Source organism: Telmatherina bonti, assembly GCF_933228915.1.
Source record: "Telmatherina bonti genome assembly, chromosome: 2".
NCBI lineage: Eukaryota > Metazoa > Chordata > Actinopteri > Atheriniformes > Telmatherinidae > Telmatherina > Telmatherina bonti.
Window position 1 is genome coordinate 12690201 of NC_136620.1, and position 27925 is coordinate 12718125.

At 40.6% G+C, this 27925-nt stretch overlaps 1 protein-coding gene across 2 annotated transcripts in view; it reads left to right on the forward strand.

Moving 5' to 3' along the window:
* far1 (fatty acyl CoA reductase 1) overlaps window positions 1-26251 on the forward strand; it is a 35936-nt gene extending 9685 nt beyond the window's left edge. For both annotated transcript variants that reach the window (XM_079260597.1, XM_079260598.1), the window contains exons 2-13: window positions 3897-4013; window positions 5288-5404; window positions 6898-7073; window positions 9390-9569; window positions 11656-11833; window positions 12582-12626; window positions 12855-12982; window positions 13057-13124; window positions 15918-16089; window positions 19076-19205; window positions 19586-19713; window positions 20890-26251. In XM_079260597.1, coding sequence (XP_079116723.1) covers window positions 3942-4013; window positions 5288-5404; window positions 6898-7073; window positions 9390-9569; window positions 11656-11833; window positions 12582-12626; window positions 12855-12982; window positions 13057-13124; window positions 15918-16089; window positions 19076-19205; window positions 19586-19713; window positions 20890-21049 — 1554 coding nt within the window. In that variant the 5' untranslated portion in view covers window positions 3897-3941 and the 3' untranslated portion in view covers window positions 21050-26251. The remainder of the gene's footprint in view (window positions 1-3896; window positions 4014-5287; window positions 5405-6897; window positions 7074-9389; window positions 9570-11655; window positions 11834-12581; window positions 12627-12854; window positions 12983-13056; window positions 13125-15917; window positions 16090-19075; window positions 19206-19585; window positions 19714-20889) is intronic.
* Window positions 26252-27925: the final 1674 nt, after the last annotated feature.

A 27925-nucleotide genomic window follows, 5' to 3' on the forward strand; every position in this document is an offset into this window, starting at 1 on the left:
AAAACGTTTGACCACAAAATGGCAAACAAACCTTCTTGACGTTTTTTGCTGCTCTTTGGCTGCTAGCTCAAGGTTTTTATTTTGTGGTGATGAGACGGCCCCTCCCTGAGCCGTCACCTTATCGTGGTGGAGGGGTTTGTGCGTCCCGAAGATCCTAGCAGCTATGTTGTCGGGGGCTTTATGCCCCTGGTAGGGTCACCCATGGCAAACAGGCGTCTAGGGGAGGGACCAGACCAAGCACGGCTCATCGACCTCTATGATGACGACCAACCTGGGCATGAATGTTCCCTTGCCCGGACGCGGGTTACCGGGACCCCCCTCTGGAGCCAGGCCTGGAGGTGGGGTACGAGAGCAAGCGTCTGGTGGCCGGGCCTTCGCCCATGGGGCCCGGTCGGGCTCAGCTCGAAAGGGTTACATGGGCCCCACCTCCCGTGGGCTCACCATCTGCAGGAGGAGCCGTAGGGGTTGGGTGCAATGTGAGCTGGGCGGCAGCAAGGGGCGGGGACCCTGGCGGTCCGATCCCCGGCTGCAGAAGCTGGCTCTAGGGACGTGGAACGTCACCTCTCTGGTGGGGAAGGAGCCTGAGCTTGTGCGCGAGGTTGAGCGGTTCCGGCTAGATATAGTTGGACTCACCTCGACGCATGGCTTGGGCTCTGGAACCAGTACCCTCGAAAGGGGCTGGACCTTCTTCCACTCTGGAGTTGCTCATGGTGGGAGGCGCCGAGCAGGTGTGGGCATTCTCATCAGCCCCCAGCTTGGTGCCTGCACGTTGGGGTTTACCCCGGTGGATGAAAGGGTAGTTTCCCTCCGCCTCCGGGTGGGGGGACGGGTCCTGACTGTTGTCTGTGCTTATGCACCGAACAGCAGTTCAGAGTACCCACCCTTTCTGGAGTCCTTGGAGGGAGTGCTGGAGGGTGCTCCTTCTGGGGACTCCATTGTTCTGCTGGGGGACTTCAATGCTCACGTAGGCAATGACAGTGAGACCTGGAGGGGAGTGATTGGGAGGCATGGTCCTCCCCCTCTGAACCCAAATGGTGTTTTGTTATTGGACTTCTGTGCTCGTCATGGATTGTCCATAACGAACACCATGTTCCAACATAAGAGTGTCCATATGTACACCTGGCATCAGGATTCCCTGGGCCGCAGTTCGATGATCGATTTTTGCAGTCTTATCGTCGGACCTGCGGCCACATGCCTTGGACACTCGGGTGAAGAGGGGGGCGGAGCTGTCAACTGAAGTTGGCTCAGGTGGTGGGGGAGGAGGCCGGTCAGATCTGGCAGGCCCAAACGTGTTGTGAGGGTCTGCTGGGAACGTCTGGCTAAGTCCCCCGTCAGAGTGAGCTTCAACTCCCACCTTCAGCAGAGCTTCAACCATGTCCCGAGTGAGGCGGGGGACATCGAGTCCGAATGGGCTGTGTTCCGTGCCTCTATTGCTGAGGCGGCCGGCCGGAGCTGTGGCTGTAAGGTCGTTGGTGCCTGTCGTGGCGGTAATCCCAGGACTCGTTGGTGGACACCAACAGTGAGGGATGCCGTCAAGCTGACTGAGTCCTATCGGGCATTCTTGGCCTGTGGGACTCTGGAGGCAGCTGATGGGTACCGGCGGGCTAAGCGGCATGCGGCTTCGGCTGTTGCCGAGGCAAAAACTCGGGCATGGGAGGAGTTCGGCGAGGCCATGGAGAAAGACTTCCGGACGGCTTCGAGGAGATTCTGGTCCACCATCCGGCGGCTCAGGAGGGGGAAGCAGTGCTCCATCAATACTGTGTACAGTGGAGGTGGGGAGCTGCTGACCTCAACTCGGGATGTAGTGGGTCGGTGGAAAGAATACTTCGAAGACCTCCTCAATCCTACCAACACGTCTTCCGATGAGGAAGCAGAGCTGGTGGACTCAGGGGTGGACTCTCCTATCTCTGGGGCTGAAGTCGCTGAGGTGGTCAAAATTGCGGCCAAGTGTGAAGCGGCTGGGATGGGAATCAGCACCTCCAAATCTGAGACCATGGTCCTCAGCCGGAATAGGGTGGATTGCCCTCTCTGGGTCGGGAGTGAGGTCTTGCCTCAAGTGGAGGAGTTTAAATATCTCGGGGTCTTGCTCACGAGTGAGGGAAGGATGGAGCGCAAGATCGACAGACGGATCGGTGCGGTGTCTGCAGTAATGCGGGCTCTGCGCCGGTCTGTCGTGGTGAAGAAGGAGCTGAGCCAGAAGGCGAAGCTTTCGATTTACCAGTCGATCTACGTTCCTACCCTCACCTATGGTCATGAGCTGTGGGTCGTGACCGAAAGAACGAGATCTCGTATACAGGCGGCTGAAATGGGTTTCCTCCGCAGGGTATAGGGGGAGAAGCCCGGTCATCTGGGAGGGGCTCAGAGTAGAGCCGCTGCTCCTCCGCATCGAGAGGAACCAGTTGAGGTGGCTCGGGCATCTGGTCAGGATGCCTCCTGGACGCCTCCCTGGTGAGGTGTTCCAGGCACGTCCCTCTGGGAGGAGACCCCGGGGAAGACCCAGGACACGCTGGAGGGATTATATCTCTCGGCTGGCCTGGGAACGCCTCGGGATCCCCCCCGCAGAGTTGGCAAATGTGGCTGGGGAGAGGGAAGTCTGGGCTTCCCTGCTTAGGCTGCTGCCCCCGCGACCCGACCCCCGGATAAGCGGCAGTGGATGGATGGATGGATGGATGGGTGATGAGACGGACATCTTTTGTAATTAGCTTTCCGATGACGCCTTGTCTGAGGGGCTTGCTTGATGCAGGGAAATGATCAGAAGCTCTGAAGTGGACCCTGCTGTTCCTGTGTTTTTTGTCATATTTGCTTACAATTGCTTGTTCTGTCTGAAAGAAAATACTTGGTTTTCTATGAGCTCTCTATCTTGGTGAAAAACTCTTAGCAGAGTTTCTCCCTGTAACTCTGCTATGCTACATATTAGTGCCTCCCAGTGTGTGCAAATGTTTTGACTGCACAAATGCCACTCTGCCTTCTGTACTGGGGCTGTTTTTAAAAAGAAGAGGTTAAACCACAGCTGATATTTATCCCTGTAAATGATTAGACAAGTTATCTCCTAAATAGCTCATTATCAGCAAGATGATGTTAAGCTATTTAAAAGCCAACACAGCCCAACTGATAACACCCTGTCCTGCACACACTGAACATATTACCAACATAAGGCTTGTGCCAGAGGATGCATATATCCTTCTGCTTTGTTTTGTCTTGTTTTTTTTTTATCCTTTCGCAAATAATTGAACACTTTTATAAAGGGGGAAAAAAAATCAATTGGAGCCATATGAAGACTTTGGCAGTGAACTTTTGCCATGTGTATAAAATGATCCATGGAGGATAATCAGTGCATATTTGGTTGTGCATGTGTGTGCGCATGCATTCATGTATTGCTTTTAATTTAAGGAAGACTGATAAATCCCCCCTCCCTCCATGAAAGAACTGTTTCCTTTTTTTCCCCATTTGTGAATAATTTTATATTTATGTAAATCATCAGCTTCTAGAAGTATAAAGGAGACAAAGGTTTTTCTCAAAAAAATCTGACAAAATATCATGTTTATAACTGTTAAATATTTACAAGATAATACATTGAACCATTTAAAAGGACAAATATTAACTACTCATGCAAGACGAAAGGAAAAGAGATCTGTTTTAGAAAAACAGATCTCTTGTTTTTTAGGGCTTTTTTCATAAGGACTGCTGTGAATTTCAGACCTTTTGCCTCTTATTGTTTTTGACTTCCTGAAAGAGAGCAGGCTGATGATAAAAATCCCTTCAGGCAGGTTGACACTTAAATGCAAGACTCTGTAGGGCTTCAGTTATGTCCTGGCCCCCAAGTTGCTGCTTGATATACATTTTATGTCAGTTTTATAATAACATCTTTGTTTATTGATGTTATGTTTTCTCTACAGGTGGGGTGTCATTTAGGAGCACCCTGAAACAGAACTGCCAACATCATGGTGAACATCCCAGAATACTATGCAGGGAAAAATGTGCTGATCTCTGGAGCAACTGGCTTCATGGGCAAGGTAGTGTTTGGTTTTTTGTTTTTTATTAAAGGTGGAGTATGTAAGATTTTCAATATTTTAAAAATAAATTAACTAATAAAATAACTACAATCATAATTAGATAGTTTTTTGAACATGTAGGTTCCAGTCTGTCCATATTTGATGTGTTATTAAATTACAAGTTTAATTAATGACAAAAAGCACTTTTTTTTTTTTTTACTGGTAGGCAAACATTTAAGAAGGGTCTTTGTCATGAATTAAACTTGTAATTTAATAACACATCAAATATGGACAGTCTGGAACCTACATGTTTTAAAAAAAAAAAAAAACTATCATGATTGTAGTTTTTTTTTTTTTGTTTGTTTGTTTGTTTTTTAATTTATTTTGAAAATATTGAAAATCTTACATACTCCACCTTTAAAGGCAGGGGGGTAATTAGACTTTACTAGGGATATCACGTTTGCATATTTTCATATGGTTTATTATCCAGGAAATTATAATAATTTTATGAATTATGCATGAATTATTCCCTCAATATTAATGTGGAATGCCTTAAAGCTTATAAAGATCTTGAAATTTTAATCGAGAACTTTAACTTCATCTGTTGTAATTTTATTTTAAATTTTATTTTTCTCTTAAATACATTGACGCAGTAACAAAGTTATTACATGAGGCATGTTACATGTCAGAATTTTCCATTTTCTGCCTGAGAGAAGCCAGTATTGGACATTTAGGCTCCCTCCCACAGCAGAGAACAGAATCTACCAAAAATCACATTATTCTCCTCATCAATGAAGTTTCTGATAGTTTTCCAACCTTACATTTATAGTATGGCCCATTTGAGACATAAATAACTTTTGTTTCATACAGACATTGGTCTGATCTGCTGTTGTAGTTCACACAATATTCTATGGAAAGTGCAGGTATTGAGGAATCTTTAGGATTAATTAATCATACTGTTTATTTGTGAAAGGATTAGACCTTACTGGGCTCAGATACCAGTTGGACAGCTCATGTGGAAGGATCTCAGTCCAGTGTAAAAGCTGTAAAATGAGTGATATTTTAGATGTCTTATGCGAACCATCTGTCACAATAAGCTCATATTTTGTGATCTTCTCAGTTTATCAGAAGGCACATTCTAATGACTTTCATTTGGCTTTGCTGTCATTTCCTCAAACACAGGAGTCATTTGTTTCAGATTGTGTATTGAGTCTGTTAGGATGCATCAGACAGATGTATTTGACATTTGAGCTGCACTGGAAATGAATTGTTATTCCTCCGGTCTGTTTTTGAAGGTGCTGCTGGAGAAGCTGCTGAGATCCTGCCCAGAAATCAGAGCCATCTATGTGTTGGTCCGATCAAAAGCCGGGCAGAGCCCTCAAGCACGAGTTGCCGACATGACGAACTGTAAGGTGAGAGGTGGGACTGTGTGGTCTAAGGGCTTATTCTTGTTGGGAGAAGTAAGGTATAAGAAACCTGCGAAGCAGCCGGTTGCACATGCTATATGGAAGAATGTGTACATGCTCAGGAATCTTCTACTAATTTAAACTGGTTGAACCATATAGCTTCAAACATGCACCTCCCTTGTAATGGCTACGCATTTTCTGCCCACATGTAGTGAGATCCTTCAGTATGCGAACAATGTCTTTTCAATCCTATTGGATTTGTGGGCAGAACATGACATATGTGTTTTACTCAATCTCTCTTCCAAGTGCCTACACAACCACTGGAAAGTGTTGATCTGAATGATTTCTACCATAACTGGCTGCAACCGTAACTGCAGGTTCAGTAAAGACTCATTTCAGACCAGTAGCGGACGATTCTGCAACAAAACCTGTCTGGTTACATACGCAAGAATCCAGTAAAAGTAGTGCAGTGCATTGGACCAGGACACCAAGTCTGTCCATAAAAATTGGTTTTAGGCAAAAATGGCAGGGTTTATTATTCCAACCTGTTGACTCCACAACAAATGAAATGATGAGGATGTAAAATTGCAGTGCAGACTTCTAATTTTATTAAAAAGGATTTAAAGAATGCCACATTGGCCGCATTCTCTACCACCCAATGTTAACAATAATTGCACCCTTTTTTTTTTTTTTTCCCCCCCAGAAAAACAGCTGCATAACCGACCCTTGCACGCGGGAAAAACCACTGTACATCCCCCTACTCTGCACATGCAATCTAAAAGAAGCCTAACTAAACATACACATCACATTTAACTGTGCTGTACATACAGCACAACATGCATGGTGCTTCAATTGCCAGTCATATTTTCAGCATCAGAAAGGTGGTGACCTCACTTTTAAGCCCCTAACACTAACCTGAAATGTACCCACATTTAATCTTTAGTGTGTTTTCATTTTGAAGTGATTGCTGGGATGGACCACATTGTTTTGTATGCACCTAAAGTTTTTGCTTCTCTCTGACATCTGTTTTTAAAATCAGTGACAGATCTGTGGATCAGCTGTTCCCACAAACCACTTTCAAATTCACATTTAACATCTGGAATCAAACCATCTTTTTTTTTTTTTTTTTTCTCTCCTTTCTTTGGTGAGTCCGAAAATGGACAAAGAAAATGAACAAACAAGATGGCATTCTTTAAATCCTATATAATACAATTAGGAGTCTGCACAATGTGTAATGACCTTTTCTGCCAATAAAACTGTGAAACCTTCAGTTATACATACATACATCAATACTAGTTGCTTCATTGTGTAAAAGATGGCAGACAAGCTGTAATTTGTTGCATCTTTGTTGAAGCATTCAGCTGCAGGTCTGTTCCTGAACCACATGAGCTAATGTGATGTTTTATATTCACTTTATTATCCCAAAGCAGCTCTGGATGGTTTTTAGGATTATCTTCTATGAAGTTTGTGTCATTTTGACTTCATATTTTTCTCCTCAGCTGTTTGAAAGGTTGCAATCTGAGCAGCCAGACTTTGCAGAGAAGATCATAGCAGTGAAAAGTGACCTCACACAGCCAGAACTGGGTCTGAGCAAGGAGGATCAGAGCATCCTGGCTGAAAACGTTAACATCGTCTTCCACTGCGCCGCCACCATCCGCTTTAATGAGCCACTCAAGTGAGTGTCCTTTAGTTCTTAATACTTCTTCTTTTTTAACTCAATGGCTACTAAAGACAAATTTTTGACATATTTGAATTGGAATATTCACTGCCAAAGGGGTCCTGCAGTTTCTGTATATGAAAAGCTGATTTAGCCAGGTGCTTGCATTAAAACACTCGGAGTGTGCAGTAGACACATTGTAAACTTTGTGCACACCCTGAGGAAGCGTTGACACATGCACACGGCCAAATCAAAGCCTTCTACATCTGTAGACCCAAACCTGAATACTGTGCGGGTCCTGAAAGATGAGCTAAAATGCTCCAAAACGCTGGCAGCATGGCACACTCTATCACAATGCTGCCAGCTAATGAGTTCCTTGTAACCACAAGTTGTTTCTCTTCTAGCCTTTTCATTTCTTCATGTTTTATGCTGTGTGAACCAGAACTGATGACAGTCTGAGCTGTTTGATCCTCATTCACTTAAAAACAGGCATAAGACTGTATAACTCTGCTTTGTGGGTGTTTGTTGGCTTGGCTGTGAAACCATGTGGACAGATTGTACCAACTGCATGCAGTAGGCAGAGATGCACAACACCTGGCAAGCCTGGCTTGGTTTTTTTTGTTTTTTGTTTTTTTTTGTTCTCTTGTTTTTGCTGAACTACAGACAGATACTGTTTTGACAAATTGCTGCTGATTAAACTTTTCTTTCAGCCTTTAAGAACAGTGTGAAGAATGACTTTGTTTTTACAGCAGATTTATTTTAGTTTTTGGTCTTAAACACCTGCTTTGCGTTTAAATTAAGTGGTTTACAATTGTTTCAGCCTTTTAATGCATATATGAGGTAAACCTCCAAACTGCATGTTTATATTAAATTTTAGGAAATATACATATATTTTTTCTTCATGCAAGAAAGTTTAATCTTTTAACTTAATTTGTTAAACCATTTATTTCCCACACGTGTATAAATTTACAGTTTCAAAGTATCTTTATTGGTTATAAAGATTTGATCTAAGTTATTGTACTTTTTTACATTAATTTTAAGTAGTAGTACTTAAGTAATATCTTGTGCATTATTTTCTCACATACTTATTTCTTGGCTTTTGCCAAACACGATTTGAAAATATCCTAAATATCCTATGTAAATGGTACTTTGTGCATTACTTGGTATTATCCATTTGAAGTAGGTTTGACAAGTCTGTTTTTTATATACCGAATAAAAACACAAAAGTTGACCACATGCAACAGCAAACTGTGACTCGGCTGAAGTTCCCAGCAAGAACAATTGGAAATGGGGCCCCTACAGGCAGGAATTCTCTCCAAGGAGTCATACAAACCAATGAAAAACAAAGACCTCTTGCTGAGGGTTAAGAACTGGACGGCAGAAGACTGGACTAATGTCGTCTTCAGCAAGCCGAGAATCGGGCAGATGTGAAGGATGCATTAATAAAAAATACATAAAAGATTACCCTAGAAAAACATTTACTGCTACTTAATTATGCCAGCTGGAGAATTATACAGGATGATCCTCCATGCTGCACAGCTAGGGCGTATCTAGATCCGGATGGAGAAGAGCCTGTCATCGCTGGCCCAATCTCAAGATATGATCCCTGTTGAAAACCTCTGGAATTACATTAAAAGGAACATGGATGGTCACAAACCATCAAGTGAAGCTGAACAGTTGGATTTTTCTTTTTTTTTCTTTTTTTTTTTCTTCTTCAGAAAGTGGTAGAAAGTTGTCCAACTCTTAAGTGAGCAGCAGATGCTGTGAAAGCCCCCCCCCCCCCCCCCCCCCGTCCAAAAGAACAGAGCTGTGAGGTGATCACTTCTGCTCTGTTAACTGGCTGAAAGTGAAATGCACAAAGTTGCCGCTGGCTTATCTCACCTGGGCTTAACGTCTGCTATTAATGCCTATTAGTGAAGAGTGTGAACAGGAATAGTTAAAACATTACTGTGCCATTTCTAGTTTTTTGAGTTTTCTACAGAGTTAGTGTCAAATACTCATCAGACATGTGAGCAGTGGCAGATTTTTTTATTCTTCCTGGTTTTTTTTTTTTTTTTTTTTTTTTTTGGTTTTTTTTTTTTTAAATCACCTAAATGCATGTTTGAGTTTTCCAGCATTCTTCAAAGCTGTTTCGGGTTTCCAAAGACCCAGGAAAATTGCATTTCACACACGCTAACTCTAAAGTTAACCGTAATCCTACAGGACATTGCACTTAATAAAATCGATTGTTTGCCCACCTCACGCTAACTAGTATCTTATCTTAGCTACCACATTAAAATCTTTTGTAGATACGCTGCTGTACTGAATGTCTTTGTGCTTTTTCTGCCCTCTCAGAGAGGCCATGCAGTTGAATGTCCTGGCCACCCAGAAGATGCTGACGCTGGCCCACAGGATGAAGCACCTGGATATCTTCATTCACATCTCCACAGCCTACGCCCACTGTGACAGAGAAGTCATAGAGGAAGTGGTCTACCCTCCCCCCGTAGACTACCGTAAACTCACCGACACTCTGGAGTAGGTTCAACTATTTGTCCTTGCCTTGTTTTTAGAGGTTTTGTTTTTATTTTGTGCCTGAGTTTAAACAGGATGAGTTTCTTCAGATTGCTGTATGCATTAAACATGCGGAAGATATTAGGACTAATGTCAGTGATGAAGGTCGTACAGAGAGGGGTTGCTTGGTAGCCGTACTGTAGATGCTGCTCTTCTCTGGTTTGGGGCTAGATTAGCGAAGCATTAGAAATCCGTAGAGAGAGATTAGTGCAACGACTCTGAGGGATTGTATGTAATGTTGCATGAAGCTTTTTAGTGAACCTCGTATGGTTGAGCATGTGTGCAAAGCATGAGCATTCTGCTTTTACAGACTTGACCGTCTGGCCTGTAAAAGTCTGTTAAAGAGTAAACGGTGAAACTGGAACGTAATGAATCACCTGAAATGTGTGTATTTCCATTTCCGCTTCAGGGTTACTGTGTAAGTTTTATATTGAGACTGATGCAGGGGTGACTAGTTTGCACACACTGCAAGTCAAACCTTTAACTCCTCCAGTAACTTTGTTCAAAGTACACTTTCTTGTGAGACTCAAGCCATGTGTGCTCTTTCTAAATATTTGGAAAGAAAAGCGATATAGACTTTAATGTGCTTGTGGTAATGGGTTATACATATTTTATTTGCATTTCAACTGCGTAATGAGCAGTTTTACTTACCCAAATGCATCCAATGACACTTGAGAATGACAACCTGTTAAACTTGCTAAACCTGATTTATAAGAACTATGTATTCATTTAGAAAAGAAACTTAAGGTGTGAATATTGTATGCTCCATCCCATGTTTTTGGATTTTGTATGTACAAGTTGGAGTCATGCCATTTCAGCTGGTTTATCCTCAAAACATGAACTTTTGGAATAAGATAAATTGTGTTCAAGTCTGGAAATGTGTGGTGGCGTTGTTAAAAGTAAAAATTGCTTCAAACAAACCTCTGTAATCGTGTAATTCATTTGTAATAAATGAGGGGAGGAAAGCAACTTGACTTGCACATTCATGAGGAGGTACAAAAATACATCTAGACTTCCTGTTACCTGCAGGTCTGTTCTAGAAACAATGTTTTATGGAAACTGTAAGGTGAGGAGAAACTGAGCAGGAGAGGCTAATTAAAACGAATCATTGCCATGGTTACTGACTTGGTAACTGAATTTCTTCCCCCAACGCTGATGCTGAAGCAGCATCTAGACACACTGGCTTCATTTCCTCTTTTACACAGCTGACATCGTGTGCATCATGATGCATTGATTTTTCAGAAATTTGGGCTCAAACTGCTAAACTGTAGCTCGGCTTCAGTAAAATCTTCCTTTTTATGATTTTTTTTTTTTTTTCTTAATTGGCTGCTTCTGTGGTTTATTAGCTGCATGCAAGATCGAAGTTCCACTTTTTGTATTACATAACTCTGTTATCCCAAGCAGCTGGCAAATTGAGTAGATATGACCATCTGTCATGTTAGAGAACCTATTTATTTAAAAAAAAAAAAAAAAAGTTATTTAAAAAAAGACATGAAAATTTTTGTTGCTGTTGCTGAAAAATAAACAGCTGCAACCTGCGACTTGGCAAAGATTAAGCTGCATGGCTCACCAGCATTAACTGACCGACTGGCCTCTTCTTATACCCAGGGATATGAGTAACTCCTGAGGCTCAAAGTATTTAAAGTTGGGACGTTGTGTTGATTTTAAAGAAGTGAACTGATTGACACAGCTCTGAAAGCCCGAGGAGAATTCTGCAAGTTACTTGACATAACAGACATTCTGTACTCAGCACAGCCCGGAAATGTGTGTTCAGTGAGAGGCTTCCTCCAGTCCACTGTGAGAAGGAACAGTCCAGGAGCTCATTCCTGCCACAAAGACCTTAAATGAAATAAAATTTCATTATTAATAATTTGCAGTTCCCTCATTAGAGAGTAAATCTTACTGGTTTTCTTACTTGCAGCTGACTCTCCATCTGGAAACAAGGTGGTATTGATGTAATTTAGAGCTAAAATTAAATAATTTAAAGTAAGATTAATCTTTTTTTTTTTTCTCTTCTTTTTTTTTTTTTTTTTTCTTTTCCTGTGTTCAGCTGGATGGATGAGGATCTGGTCTCTGCACTGACTCCCAAGCTGATTGGGGAGCGCCCCAACACCTACACCTACACTAAGGCTTTGGCTGAGTATCTGGTACTGCAGGAGGCCGGAGACCTTAACGTGGCAATTGTCAGACCCTCCATAGTCGGAGCCAGCTGGAAAGAGCCCTTCCCTGTGAGTAATGCAGGCTGCTCTTACTGCACTACTTATTTCTGATTCATAATTGTGATGAAAATTCAGAAGAACTTCTATATTCATTTATTTTTAACTAAATCTATAGGTTAAACTGCTGTGTTTGTTCAATACATAATAATCTGCTATGGGCCAAAATATTGGATACAGTTATTTAAATAGCCATTATGTCTTTTTTTTTTTTTTTTGGTAAGTTACACACTCCATCTGCATGAAGGAAACATTCCTGGCCATTCTGGAAACTTCCTGACTCATCTCTCTCTCCCACTCTCTCACACACACACACACACACACACACACACACACACACACACACACACACACACACACACACACACACGTGGAGGAAAGAAATGTTGCTCAGCAGCATGACGGTTACTGGAAAGCAGGAGCGTTTTGTTTTTGTTTTTTTTAGGTTTTCTTTTAAATTAAATTATTAAAACTTTATTTATAAAGCACTTTTCATTCAGCCAGCTGAATAAAAAGTGCTTCATATAATAAGCAAATTTCTGCATATTAAAATGGGACAATTAAAAGTTCGATAGTTTCTGAATGAGACTTCAGCTGTTTAAGGATTGGCCCTTTTATATAGTTTTTTTTGGGGGGGTTTTTTTGCGCCTTAATAGTCATATCTTAAAGTTTCCTCTGTAATTTATAAAGAAGATAAATGCACATTTTGCTCAATTATTTTGATCATTTTGAGGGTTTTTTTTTTCCCGAACATTTCCAGGGCTGGATTGACAACTTCAATGGACCAAGTGGGATATTCATTGCAGTAAGTTCTGATTGCTTTCTAGCCTGATATATCTAGCTTGGTTTATTGCAAAGTTTAGAAGGGTCTTCTGATCACTAATCAAGAAATGAGCCCCTGTTGGATCAGGTAAGTTTGCAGCCATCTCATTTAGCTGATTACTCTGTAGTTCTTGTAACTTTTTTTTTTTTTTTTTTTTAAATCATTAAATGTAGTACTAGTTACAATAATGGCTGATCCCTCCTCCTCCAGGCTGGTAAGGGGATCCTGCGCACAATGAGAGCATCTAACGATGCCGTGGCGGACCTGGTGCCAGTAGACGTGGTCATCAACACCACGCTGGCAGCAGCTTGGTACTCTGGATCACAGATGCTCAACAGGTTGGAGGATTGCTCACATCTGAACTGTTTTTAATGATTGATTATAGATGTGAACTATCCCACCTTCCTTTCAGGTCTAAAAACATCCTGGTTTACAACTGCACAACTGGCGGGATCAACCCGTTTCACTGGGGGGAAGTTGGTATGATCTATTTATTTTATTTTATTTCTGCCTTCAAGTCTGAACACAGCTGGGGCAAAAGCCTGGCTGTAAGCCATGCTTAAACATGGGCTCTAATGACATACCCCCACTGTAACCTGATCCACCACCTGCCACACCTACGCCAGCAGCTTGTGTCTCGCTGCCTTGGAGCGTAAGCATTTGAGTTTTAAATCAAAGGTGTTTCATTTTGTACGTTTAGTCTCAAATCTTCGGTCTGTGATGTGTAAATTATTGTATAGGTGTGTTTTCTAACGTAGTCGTTTGAAGCAAGCTTGGATCTTACAGCAATACCATTTATATGTGCATCAAAAATCTGATCATTACCTGAAGTCAAGAGTTGCATAATTCAAGTGATATAAACGGCAGAATTTGGTACTCTTTGTCAGATAATGAAACGTCACATTAACAAATTTGGATTTCTTACAATACTCTTGTCTTGATGTATATAGGCCCGTATATCTGATCTTTGTTTTTAACATCTGTACATGTACAAAAAAAAACTGCATCATTTTTGTCTTTTCAACATCTTCTGTTAAACGACACCATGAGCCAAACACAAAAAAACATGATGCAGAGAACAGAAAATAGTAAATGTTAAGTAAAACCTTCATGTGTAGGTTTATTACATGCTTATTAGCATCTAATACTGTTTAACTAAAGCTGGAATAAGTTGAGGACATAACAAGATTTGCATCAAACTCTGAAAGCAACCCAGTAATGAATAGACTGGAAAATGTAGACAAAGAATTTCACATTTCTGAAGTCATCAGGCATCAGATGTGAATATTGGTTATAAGTAACATTACTGAGTTACTTGCTAAGAAATAGAAACACCCCTTTACCATTTTGCTTTGCTCTGTGACGTCAACATAAAGCTGTTTCACTTCATGACAGTTAACTTCACAAAGTTAACATTACAAACTTTGTTTGTAATCCAACGTTTTCAGTCTGACTGGAGGGACACAATAGTTCCCTTTTACAGCTTTATTATGTTCACTTTTTTTTTTTTCCTTTGCATTTTGTTTTCTTTGTCTTTTAACAATGAGTCACAGCTGTGATGCAATAGACCAGAAATGAAGATCTGACTTAAAGAGTCAGGAAATATGACTTATCGTACTTTCCCATCCTCTACATTGGATAGATGATTGACTAATCAGATTTCATAATTTAATTAAGGATAGTTTTTTCCACTTGAAATATGTACAGGTATTTTTATGAAAATACAAAAGCATATAAATATGTGGAAAATGTTCCACTCAGTTTAAAGGTCCACAAGGAGTTGTGTAAAGTCTGAATAGCTGATTTTTTTTTTTTTTTTTTTTTTTTTTTAGCTACTATTAAAACAACGCCCGTTCTGAGTATTTTTAGTGCAAGAACGTCTTATGCCAGGGTCTGTTTCATGAAAGAAATGCTGAAGTTGTTCAGTTTTGTTAAACTATATCAGCTAAACCCATGAGAAATAGGAAGATCTATCTTATTAAAGCTCAAACTGTCCTTTAAAGGCTCCAGACAGCAAGCTTCATTGACAGAATAAAACAAACTAGAAAGTGTGCGTGTGTGTGTGTGGGGGGGGGGGAGGAAAGGATTTGGCAGGAGTTCTGGTTTTCCTGACTGGTTCCACTCTGCTAATCAGAGTGGTTGAAACTTGCCCATGTTAGATTTCTCATTGAATCATCTGACAAGTATTTCCTGAAACTTCCCACCCTTTGTTTAAACACCTGACAATCTCACTCACAGATAGATCTTATAACCAAAGATCAGATGCGTGAAGCGCATTAAAAGACCTCCTCAGTTCTTCATTTTTCCCACATAGTCGAAGTTGTCAAGAAAATATAAACTAAAAGGCAACAAATAAACAAGCAAAGCAAACTTTCAGCTTGTTGACTTGAAAAGACACTTTCCATTTGCCTTTCTCTGGAGTAGCTGTAGATAAGACTGTATAAGCACAGTGGGTTTATATAGATTATTTCATATAAACACATCTTTACTGACAAATACAGTAAGTCTAAAGGCCTTTACACACTAGGACACGACACAAAATTATGGATAATTCTGAGGTGAATTATCAACGTTTCTGTCTATGCACACACAGTGTGATGCCAAATTGTGAATAAATGATAAAAAATTATAAAACAAACTTGCAAGTTGGATTCCACATCGAGCCACGGGAACATGTGCTGATGCTGCAAAACAACAGACAAAAAGAGGCTGGCTTCATCCTGTTCTAGAAAAGAAAAGAAAACTTGGACTTTTGTTGTTTAATCCAGGATCAGAAGCTGAACTACGTCCGCTTCAGGACGGACTTTAGGATGTCCGGGAGACAGTTTAAAGATCTGCTTTAGCAGTTAGATGCTTGTTTTAAGAAGCAGAGAAGAAATAATAAAGATGGTGATGATGCAGTTTTGAATGAAAATGCAACAAAGCAACAACTACATACCTTGTTATCTTGCAGTCAACGCACCTTCTCTGATTGGTCGATTATATGTCAGATGCGAATATTTAAAAAAAAAAAAAATTGACCTCAGCTCAAAAAAATAACTTGTAAAATTGCTGGGCAGAATTTTGTTACTGATCTAATTGTTCCCGCTGACTTTACACCGATCCAATAGAAAACATTGCTGTGCCAGATATTCAGACAAAATATTTGCAGTGTTGTGTAAAGGCCTTTAGTCTGAGACACTTTTTACTGTTTGATATTAAATCGGGTCATGCATTGAAAGAAACTGCTTAAACTGCTTATTTATCCCATGTTGAACAACCTTTTCTTCATAGAGTACCATGTAATATCCACATTCAAGAGGAACCCCCTTGAGCAGGCCTTTCGCCGGCCCAATGTTAATCTCACATCCAATCACCTAATCAATCAGTACTGGATCGCTGTGAGCCACAAGGCTCCGGCCTTCCTCTATGATCTGTACCTCAGGCTGATTGGACGAGAGCCCAGGTAACCTCATCGTCGCCGAGCAGGATGCGCCGTCCCCGTTCTGTCTTAACGGCTCCCACTGATGCATCTCTGCTGCTTTATCCTTCTCTTTTAGCGTAGTTGGCTAACGTTGTAGCTGCAGTCTTAATGTTGTTAAAATATGCTTGTGTTCAGTTTTGAGTGGAAGAATGCATAACCCAGCGCTCTCCTGAACCAAACGAGGCTGCTGATGGGTTCTGCAATCTTTACATTTTGCTGATTTCAGTTTATTTTTATATGGTGTTTCCAAAACATCTGCGCCGCTTTCACCTCAGTCCTCCTCAAACTGACAGAGGTGGATCTGTCTGCAGATTCCTTTGGCAACGCCACCCAGGTGTTGACCCTTGACAAATCTCTGCTAGCAGCCACATTGTCCCAACAGTGAGAGCTGAATCCAGTGTCACATGGTGGTGCTAATGACGGGCTAGCAGAGACCATGCCAATACACAGGGCCTCGCACCTTGCTTTGTATCAGTAGTAGGAGGAACAGCACCTTCTTGTTTCATCTCATCCTCTGTCCTCCTTGTCCCGTCATGTATGTATCTCTCCCCTACAGAGAACTGTATAAACATGACCTTCAAGACCAATCCTTTAGAGCAGGCCTTCAGAAGGCCCAATGTCAATCTGCGCTCCAACCCTTTTACTAATCAGTACTGGACCACCGTCAGCCACACGCTGCCGGCGCTGCTCTGTGACGGCTATCTCAGGCTGACGGGCCAGAGGCCCCGGTAAGACTGCAACTGCCCCACCCTCAGCTCTCTCCTCCTGCCAGTCCCACCTTTTCCCACATGTTCTCCCACCCTGTGTGTTTTTTCAGACTGGAATTGTGGAAACGAGGATGGGTGCAGGGCAGAAGAAACTGATTTGTAGTGTTTTTGCCTAGCATCAACTGGAAGCATGTTTTATGTTTATTCACAGATGACTCCTCCAATCACCTTTTTTTTTAAAAATGTGACTAAAACATGCTGTGAACATGACACCCCTTATCCCTCACATTTCTCACCCAATCTCTGGAAATCTGGAACCTGTGGGACTTTTTGGCCAGTCAGAACATTGTTCTCTGTTGGAAATGCCTTGTGTCCCACTGATGGCAACTCTACTGCATGTTTACATATTCATAAACCAGTTATTTCAGACAGCAAATGCTTTGCATATATAATGTCTCTGATTCATGATTATTGGCCAAGTTTGATGCCAGTTAACTGTCTGAAATGAACATGGCTTAGCGTGGGAGCTCACATGGGACCGTAGGAGGTGATTTGAATTGGATTTGGGTTTTCACCAGTTGCAAATGGAGATGATCCCTGCCTGTTGTGTGTGAATCAACCGTGCATGTTCAGTTGCATCTCTTTCTTCAACCTGAAAGAATCTGAGTCATCTCGATCAGCCTCTGTTTTGGTGAAAGTTTAAACTGGTTTAATATAAAGAAAAATCTGATTTTTAAAACTGCATGACTGACCCTCAGATTCTTTATGCTTCGTCACTTTGGGAATTGCTGCTTTCTACATGCTGACTCTACTGCTTCCATGCTTTTAAATATTTTCTTACATTTTGATTACTAACAAAAAAAAAAAAAAAAAAAAAAAAATTGCTAACCGGATTTACTTGTGCTAACATGATGTTGACGTTGCTATTATAGCTTTAGGACTTTGGCTTTACTTTTTTTTTTTTTTTTTTTTTTCTTTTTTTCTTAAATAAACTTCTGGTTTAAAAGACTCATGAATCAATGTTTTTAAAAAATCTATTTTAAAGTGTATTAAAAGTGATTAATTAAAGTGTATTATCTGTCATCCTGACCGATGCACAGATTAAATCCGGTTAGCTTTTACTAACATGTATCCATCACTGACCACAGGGGTGAAATCTCATCCCTGATTTCATACAGTGCTTTGAACGTTTGAAAAACCTTATTGTTTGAAATATTTCTACTTACTTTAAAGGCAGATTAAGCAGAATTAGAAAGGACAAAACATTTATACCTCTTCAGTCATGTCGTATGACCCACTAGAAATGTGTGGTGGTGTGTTTTCTACAGATGCATCCCATTTAAATGAATTTCGCTCCTCTTTGGGTATTCGGGCTTGTTTTTGGGCTGCAGTGACATAATGCACATTTGAGGTCTATTAAAAATAATTTCTCATTAAATCTTTAAGTTAAACACGTATGTACTAAATGACTATGAAACAAACTTCTTTTATCCTGTTTGAACTTGCTTTTTTAAAAAACTCTGACAGTCGGTGGGTTATTTTAGACGGCTGTATTAGCAGACAATAACTGCTTAGTCTGTCTTTAACTTTTAAAGTTATATAAAGCATCTACAAACATAAAGCCACTGAATATTGTTGCTGTCCAATTAAATGTTCAGCGTTTTGCAAAATCCCTTTTTCCACTCATTTTGCCTTTAACTGTCATCTGTGAGGCTGGTTGGTTCGGTTTGCATAGCTTAATTATTACAGCAACACTAGCTCTGCCCAAAGTGACTAAACCTGTCGTCCAGCTTCTCTTGAGCTTTGTGCCTGTTTGGAGCAGCTGAGATTTTATCAGAACAGCAACAAAAGTCAAACTGAACATCATTCATAAGGTTGACAAACTCAAGGCGCTGTATCGACTAATCAAAGTACTGAAGTCATGCCCATGGCTGAATCTCTAAACTAAGAGGACATTTCTTAAAGTCAAATATTAAGTTGCGAAAGAGTTGGACTCTGCTCCCTTCCATGTTTTTTTTTTTTTTAAATTAAACATTTATTTCAGATTAACTTCTGCCGCTGCTTCCCAACACCTTTACACACTGTCCTCTTCATTTCCCCCCCTCCATTTAAACCATTTCTCCTCTCTGATCCCAGTCTGTCAGCCCCAACCATTTCAATGCTTCATTTCTCTTCGTCCTTTTATATATATATATTTTTTTTTTCCACCTCCTTTTAACTTCCCCTCCTTCACTTATGTACTGGTTGTTTTTTGTTTAAAGGATGATGAAAACAATAACTCGCCTCCACAAAGCCATGATGGTCCTGGAGTACTTCACCAGTAACTCCTGGATGTGGAACACGGACAACATGGCCATGCTGCTGGCCCATATGAGTCCTGAGGATAAGAAGGTAGAAAGAGCTCGGTTGTCAGCGTCAGTCTGTATTCTGCGTCAGTCACACGTCGTCCCTTTGCAGCCATTGTTTGTGTCTTCTCACAAAACATTCAGACAGGAGACAAATCCCCAGCTTGGTGCGTTAATGTCTGATAGAGGACAGCGGAGTCATTCATTCACTGCTGACGTCGGGATGTAGTGAAAGAAGTCGTTGTTCAGGATAACCGTCTGGGAGAATTTGCATTTCTGAAACACGTGTTGCTCAGTTTGAGTGTAAATTGAGAGAGACTTGTTTTCTCACAAAGTCCCGTGATGTTTGCAAAAACTTAGTGATGTCCATGAATCCAAAATAAAAGGATTGATTTTACATTTTTCTGTTTTTTCCTCTTCCTGTAGGTGTTTAACTTTGACGTGCGTCAGCTGCACTGGGCAGAGTACATGGAAAATTACTGTATGGGCACCAAAAAGTACGTCCTCAACGAGGAGCTGTCAGGGCTGCCCGCTGCACGCAAACACCTCAACAAGTAAGGAGTCTGATTCTGCAAAAGCATACAGACAGAAATATTCCCCTCTGTGTAGCCGCTGTGTAATATCACTGCCACCTTTTTGTTTTTTCATGTAGCATTTTCTTATGATGGATAAAATCAGATGCTTGTAAATCCTGCTTCCATGATATTAGCTTGTTGTACACATGAATGCCGATGCAGAAGTCAGGGGATTTATCACAACAAGCCGAATCGTGTTAACAAGGTAATCTAACCCAGTTGGCCTGTGTAATAACTAGGGCTGTGACGAGATGCTTTCTTCCCAATTTCATTCTGAATTTTTTTTTTCTTCTTTTCCCTTTGGGTGCCGATTCAATTTAAATTGCCATTCTCAGAATTCTTCGATATTGCTGATTTTTGTAGACTAAAAGCAAAATGAAAACTTTTTCTGCTAGTCTTTTTTTTTTTTCTTGATTTCAATGAGGAAACAAGACTGTAGCCAGACCATCATGCTGCTGCTATAATGGCCAAGAAGACAAATAAAAAGATCAATAAAAACAGTAAAAATGACTAACTTAATGGATTATTTTTAATCTATTTGGATTTTTTTTTTTTTTTCTCAACAAGGAATTTTTTTATTTTTTTTTAAATTGTGAAGCAAAAAATACTAAATTTTTCGTGATTGGATTTCCCATCCCTCATAACAACCCAGCTGTGTTGCTGTTGAGCCCCGTGGAGGTTCTGTGGGCCTATTAAAGAAACTAATGAAGCACTGTTCCCACCTGAAGACTACAATGGATCCAGTCTAAATGTTGATTAAACTACAAGATTGTTGAGTCCGCTTGCAGGACACCACGGTGAACTCAAACCCAAGTCGAACTGTGGTTCTGAGGCTGCAAGGTGCTGGGAAGATAAATCCACTCATTAAGAGTGGAATACTGGTTGTAATCCAGTCCAGTCATTTGTTCCATCAGAGGCTCCACCACATTAAATGCTACTCTTAAAGTACCACATTGATGCCTTCTTCCATGAACCTTGGCCTGCAAACTTTTAGATTCTGTATCAAAATGTAACATTTTCGCTGTAAAACTCTGGCTGGACACAGTTGTGACCTACACGTATTCAGGAATACAAAGAGAAGCAAATATTAAGATGAAAACTTTGCAAACACAGTCTGGTTGAAATGATTTTCAACCTGTGCATCTCTTTCTGTAGGCTGAGGAACATACGTTACACCTTCAACACCATCCTGGTTGTGCTGATTTGGCGCATCTTCATCGCCCGATCCCAGATGGCCCGAAACATCTGGTACTTTGTGGTGAGCCTCTGCTTCAAATTCCTGTCCTACTTCAGAGCTTCCTCCACCATGAGATAATGAGCGACGGGACACGGCGGTGGATGAAGATGTGAAGATGCTGAAAGGTGCCTGTGCTCAAAGTGCTGTTTTCCATGATGCTTGAAGACTGAAGCGAAGCACAAGAGAGCCCCTGGACCAGCTAAGAGTCTGCATCGCTCTGGGGTGTTGTCTTCATCATTGGCACTTTATGAAATGCAGGATTTCTCTCCCCATCAAGTACTCGTTTACTGTGCTTGGGCTAATTGTAGTAAAATAATCATGGCCTTGTTCTGTTTATCTCCAGTCAGTCCGGTTCTTCTTCTGCTCCTCTTTCTGCTGGCAACGCATAGAACAATGCTCTGCACCAAATTCTCTGCAGTCCGTCATGGCTCTCTTTGTTTAGGTTCTGTTTCTCTAAAAATAGGAACTCAAGCGGCGCCTTTGTTTGTTTGTTGCTTCTGTTGATGTTTACTCTGCAGGACGTTCATCTGACATGCAGCATTTTCAAGGCATAAACCTGGAAATTAGTGGTTTTCAGCATTTTTAAATGTGCTTGTTCAGGGACAGGGTGGCAAGATGTTGGACCCAACATCCCCAAAAAGATCAAAACCGTTTGAACCAACGTCATCTTGAGAGAGAAAAGTGAATTTGGACCCCCCCCCCCCCCGGGACCAGCCAGTTCTCGTCTTGCAACCAAGCACAATGCATATTATTATGGCTTTACCGAGTGCCTACAAACTGATTATTCTTGCATCAGCAGATCCAGCAAAAACCTTTTTGTTTTTTCTTTGTGTCCAAAGTGACTTGTGACCATAAGTTAAAGCATTTTTGCCAAAATACCTCTGAGATTACGGCTCATAGCTCAGCGGAGGATGAGACGGGTGATGTTAAGGAAAAATTCACTTTCTGCTTTTTTCTTGTTTAAGAAGCAAATAATGAGTACTGGTTCATGTCTCGTGCTCACAGTTCTGACTAAACTTCCTTAAAGCAACGTTTAAGTTCATTATTTCTGAATGTGTTGTTCATCAGTCTTCTGTTACATATATGTGCATGTTGCAGCTGTTACAGGTTTTAGTCTGTTGCATTGTTGAATAATTATCTGAAGCATCTGTAAATATAAATAGGACCTGATTTTGTATTTTCTTTTAAAGGAATTTAGCCTGTTACAGACCTGGCGTTTCCTCTGGACTTTTATAGGAATGAACCCTCATTGCCATTTTAAGTCTCACGTGCACTTTGTCATGTTCCTCTTCTGTTACTTTAGCCGTTCACTGAGTCCATGAAAGAAGATAAAAGGAGGGTGTTGATCCTGATCTCATTGTGCTTGCATGTGTTTTCTTTAAAGCTGGGGTAGGTAATGTAGGGGAGCGAGCAAGATGTGAAAGTCCTGTCTTGGCTCCTCCCCCTCTGGTTTTGCTCCTTGCGTGATCCAAGGCTTTGTTCTTACCTCCGCCAAGGAGGTCATGTTTTTACCGGCGTTTATCTGTTTGTGTTCAAGATAACTCAAGAAGTTATGGACGGATTTTAATTAAATTTCCAGGTGTTGTTGGAAATGTGAAAAGGAAGAACAGGTTTAATGTTAGTGGTGATCCGGATCACCTTTTGGATCCAGGAACATTTTAAATGCCGTGGCAGAGGTTTTCACTCTGTTTCTAGTTCGCAGTTTTTTCCACCAATGATTTTTTTCTTTCTCGGCTGTTTAGCAGGAGAAGATAAATAAACCAAGCCGGGTCGGGAAATCCTTCCTGCATTTTCTCAGCTGTGAAGAAGCTTACGAAATATAAGAAATGAACAACTTCAATTGGCTCTGAACATTTTGATTGGTCAGTTTTTACAGATTTACAGTAAACTGAGGGGTCTAACTTTATTATTGTTCATGGTTACAAAATGTACAGACTATCATGACGAGGAACCAGTTCACCCAGAGTTTAAAATAATTTTTTAAAAATTAAAATAAAAAGTCTGATCAACATTGCCCACCCCAGCTTTAGGTGTCTTTGTATCTTTAAATCCCTCCATGTTTTCCCTGATGGTGCACCGGTGTCTAAGCGGTGGGATTTTTAACACAAGCTGCTGCTCTACACAAGATCGTTTAAAGCGTCCATCAACCCTGAATTGTGCCTAAACTTTTGTCAATATTCTAATGTGAAAAGGGCAACCGGATGTATGTTTTCTAACTATTTTTGTCTACAGCTCCATATTTAAATGGGGGGGGGAAAAAAATAAAAAATTTAATTGCAAATGACTTTGCGTAGCTAGTTTACACAAAGAGCTAACTGATCCAGCATCAGTTGCTGTAAATACAATTATTTAAACTTAAGTAACCACGAGTTAAGCTCTGAACCTGATCATTTAACCTGGTTTGTGTGTACATCAAAGTTTCTTTGAATGTAAAAGATGAATCTCTGCACAGTCAGATCCTTCCTCTGACTCAAACTGTTGTGTGTAATCTTAATGGGTTGTTAGCTGGCTGAGTGGCTGTTGTGTCTCTTGTCTCATTTCTTACGGTACAACGGAGCAGATCAGTGAAGCGATTGTGAAAGGCAGCTGTTGAGCACGCCGTGTGGTGAGAAAATTAGAACTGTCTGAAAGTCTTTTTTTTTTTTTTTTCTTTTTTTCATTAACTCTAACTTCCTCTTGTGGTTATTGATCACCTATTGATGTCAGGAACTTAAACTTTACTGAATCATACCAATGATTTGTTCATCAAGTATGATTAGAAAGGTCATTTAAAAATAAAAGCTAATTGTGTGGTGTGTGTGTGTGTTTTGTTTCTCTTCCTTTAGTTTGAGGATTAGTTGTCAATGAATAAAAGTCTCTTCAGGATTGATTTGACAACGATTAATCTGAAAAGATAATTTCCTTATCAGCTGAGTTTTGCATAAAGCTACTGGCTCAAAACCAGAAGTCAACTTGCTGTTTTAAACTTAAAAAACTTGGCAGAGAATTAAAGGGACAAAGCTGCAGGAAATCAGGGCACTAAAGCGAGAATATAATCTGTTCAACCTTAATAACTTTGATGGCATTTTATTCTTTGTGCTTCATAGTATGTTGTGTCAACATGCAAATTAGCCACAGTTCCCAACTATGGCGCTTCTTACCTCTTATTTTCCACTTTGACCTTTTGCTGTGGAGCAGACGGACAACTCGGCAGCTCCTGGGTCTCACACCTTCCTTTTGGGTTTGATTCCACCTGTGGTTTTTCCTCCGTGGACCCCACTGCGATGAGTGTTCCAGTGGGATCTGCGTGATGTCATCACCCGATAGTGTGCAGAAGTCTCTGTGGACAAGTGTACCAAACAGTTGATGACTGCTGACTTGCTTAAATTGCTACGTTTACAGTAAAGTTTTAGTTCCTGTTTAATTCCGAATAAAAGTTAATTCCACTTTAAACTGATGAAAAATGACCGTGTAAACACTTAATTTCTGATGCTAATTTTTATTCGGAATTAAACTTAATTCCGATGTAAGTAGGCGGTTTTTTAGCATTTTAATTCCGAACTATTTAATTCCTCTGTCATGTAAACTTTAATTACGCTCTAAATTAATTCCGGTCGTTCTGCGCATGCTCGTTACCTTGTCCTGTTCCAATTACGCGCGTTGTTTTACCTCCCGTGTTCGGTGGTCTAGCTTTCTTCTTCTTCTCAGTTGCTGCAGAAAGTGAAGTAGTATGCTCGTGTTGAGCTGCTACTTCACATTTATAATAAAAATAGCGGCGAAACTGGTACTTATGTAGTTTTTACAAGTTACGACTGAAAAGACGAGAAGCAGGGCGCCAACTTTGTTTTTTCGGTATACGTCATACGTCACGTGCACCCTCTGTCCAATCAGAACCCTTCCCAACCCGCCGCTCTAAAGAGGAATTAAGTAAGGACGTGTTTCATGTAAATAATTCATTAGGAATTATTTACATGTAAACTCATAGAATACGTTAATTCCGAATTATTTAATTCTGAATTTAAAAAAAAAAAAAAAAAACGTAGCCAGTGTGCTCTGTTGGTGCTGATGGGCCAGGATGCAGTCATCCATGTGGAAATGGGACTAGTTTCTGCAGGGTGTCGAAGTTGTTTACGTCTCCTCAACAGGGTGTAATTGGCAAGATGAGAAAGAATATTTGTTAAAGCTGTGGGTTTTGTTTGGTAGTTATGGTAAAACGAACTCATGTTAAGTTTGTATCAGTTTCCTCTTTTTGCTTTACGTTTCTGCAGAAAGTGGGAAACATGGAAAATAAAAAATCTCAAAGGATTTTGTCTTTACCACAGGTTTATGTGATTAACTTAATTGGGTTGTGATGCTTACTAGGCTTGATATAAACCTGTTTGTTGTCCCATCACTGTTAAAAGACAGAATTTGACTTTCTGAAACAGTTTTGTATCTGCAAACACCACACCTTTAGTAATGTGAGAATTACACAGCAATGCTTTGACTGACTCTCTCCAACCATCATAACGGGAATAAACATTTAAAACTGTAATTTTCAAGCTCATAATCGTCTTGTGATCTCAAAGCAAAGCATGCTTTGTCATCAGTTGAAAAGGAGCTTTAACACCAACTTTAAGATCAACCAATAAAAAATAGCTGCAGTCTGAGTTGCTTTCATAGTTGCCATATTTCTGAACATTAATGGTGCAAAACTCCAACCATGGGAAAATATCAACAGGAACTCAAATATTTTCCCCAGAAGCGTGGAAATGATTCCTGCACATAAATACCTCTGTTCAGCTGATTGTTGCGCATTGTGCTTTTAATTAAAAAAAAAAAAAAAGACGAGAAATTTAAAGATTTTCAATGTTTTCATTGTCAGACTTCAAAGTTTTGGATGTTGCACCTTATTTTTTTTTTTATAGTCCTGTGTTTCTTTGCTTCATTTCTTGTGGTTTAGAAAATTGGATTTGCTGTCGGGAGCTTAATTGTCTGCTGGGACGAAGTAGAAATGTTTGGCTTGTTCTGGTGCGTTTTGCAGGTTGAGGGTGCGTGTGTTCATGATTTGCATCAAGAGTGAGAAAATTTTCATTTGTTATTGCTCTAACCTTTTTGTTTTGTTTTGTTTTTTAATGAGCGTGAGTCCTTGTGCTTAAGCTGCACCAGACGCTGGTGATTAAAATGTTGCTCCTGAGGTCACTCTTGTGTCATAACTCCTACTTTGAGAAGCATAATGTGCATCATTGTTCTACTTTAAAAAGTTGCAAAGACATTTTTACCATTTTCAATGTGAAACTTTAAAAAAAAAAAAATTCATAGGTGCCTTTTTTTTTTTTTTTTGTCTGTATAAACTAAAAGCAGGAAATAAACCATTTCAATCCTCCTTCTGGTCCAGAGCTTTCATTTTGGCTGAAGCTGAGTAAAACGGTTTGCTGCCGTCTGAGACATAGTGACAGCATGATTGATGGTGAAACAAATGAACCATTAGTCTCAATCTGTCCAGCTGACCTGTTTCCTGTGGTGCATAACGGATCAGTCCTCTGCTTCCAGCACTGTATCTGGAAGCCAGATTAAAGTGGTATATTGAACAGCTCCATTAAGATTTAATGCTGCCATTCAGGATTAAACTTGACGCCCTGCCCCTGTTTTGGACGGCTCAGTTTTCATGTTTCTAGAGATGGTCTCAGCGATTCTCCAGTAATACCCAGACGGAGATTATCAGTGCCTCATCAAATTCTTGTCAAATGCAACACTCAGTAGATTTTGCTTTAAATGCAGTAATTTCATCACCTCCATGTGTTTTCTAAACTCATTTTTACAGCAAAATATTTATATTTTCCCCACACTCCTCACCCACTGGAAGGAAGGTGGATGCCAAATCGCACTTAAGACGTCTTGAATTTCCCACAATTAAACACTGAATCTTACATGTTTTAATATCAAAATTTGCTTTTAAATGAAACTCCAAAGATCTTCATACCAACAGGATGCTGTATGTTGGATTTAAGTAAATAGAGAACATAAGAACTGAATTATGTGGTTTAACCTCTTCATCAAATCCTTGGCCACGGGACAGAAATGCATTAGTTTCTATAACTGTAAAGTTGTGAAAGTTTACATTTAATTAATGTTTTTTATTCTTTGCAGTAACACTGCAGTTAAAGATAATGCACTAGTATATTAAATGTTCATAGTGCTTTACACTGAATCCATTATTTGTTCACACACTGTGATCCATGTGTGTCCACAGCTGCCCTGCGGCGCGCTGATGGAAACCGATGGAAAGCCAATGCAACCCAGCATATGTCAGAAATTTAGATTTTAATTGAATTTTGGAAGAGAAATTGATCACAACTTGAGCATAACAATGCATTTCTCCCATATTTTAACCTCAGCGATGTCTGTGCTGCATTAACATGCATTGCTTTATGTGCATCGCAGAAAGCAAAGCTGGGGGAATAATTGTTGCATAATAATGGGTCAGCTGGGACTCTAACTTGGAGCTCTGGTGTGACGATCCATTTTAACATCAATCTTTAAATCCTTGCATTCTTTTAAACACTTAATTCTTTGACCAAATTGGATGTACTTCCCATCATTCAAAATTCAGTAACATTTCTTCTCAGTTGAAGAGGGTCATAAATCAGGAGTGGCCAACTCTGGTATAGTCAAGGGAGGCAGTCCAGCAAGTGTTCAGAGTTTCCCTGCTGCAACATACCTGACTCAAATCAATGACTAGTTAGCAGACTGATGTCAAGCTCTGCACATGTCTGCTTATTACATCTGATGTGCGTCAGGTATGCTGCTGCAGGGAAACTCTGAACACTTGCTGGACTCTGGCCCTCGAGGACCGGAGTTAACAAGTTATTTATTTTATTGCACTGTGCAGATGGTAAACCTTGGTTGAAAATCAAAGTAATCATTTGGAAACACATTAAACCAGGTGGAACCCTGTCCTGCAGGTTTTAGGTGCTTCTCTGCTCTGACATGCCT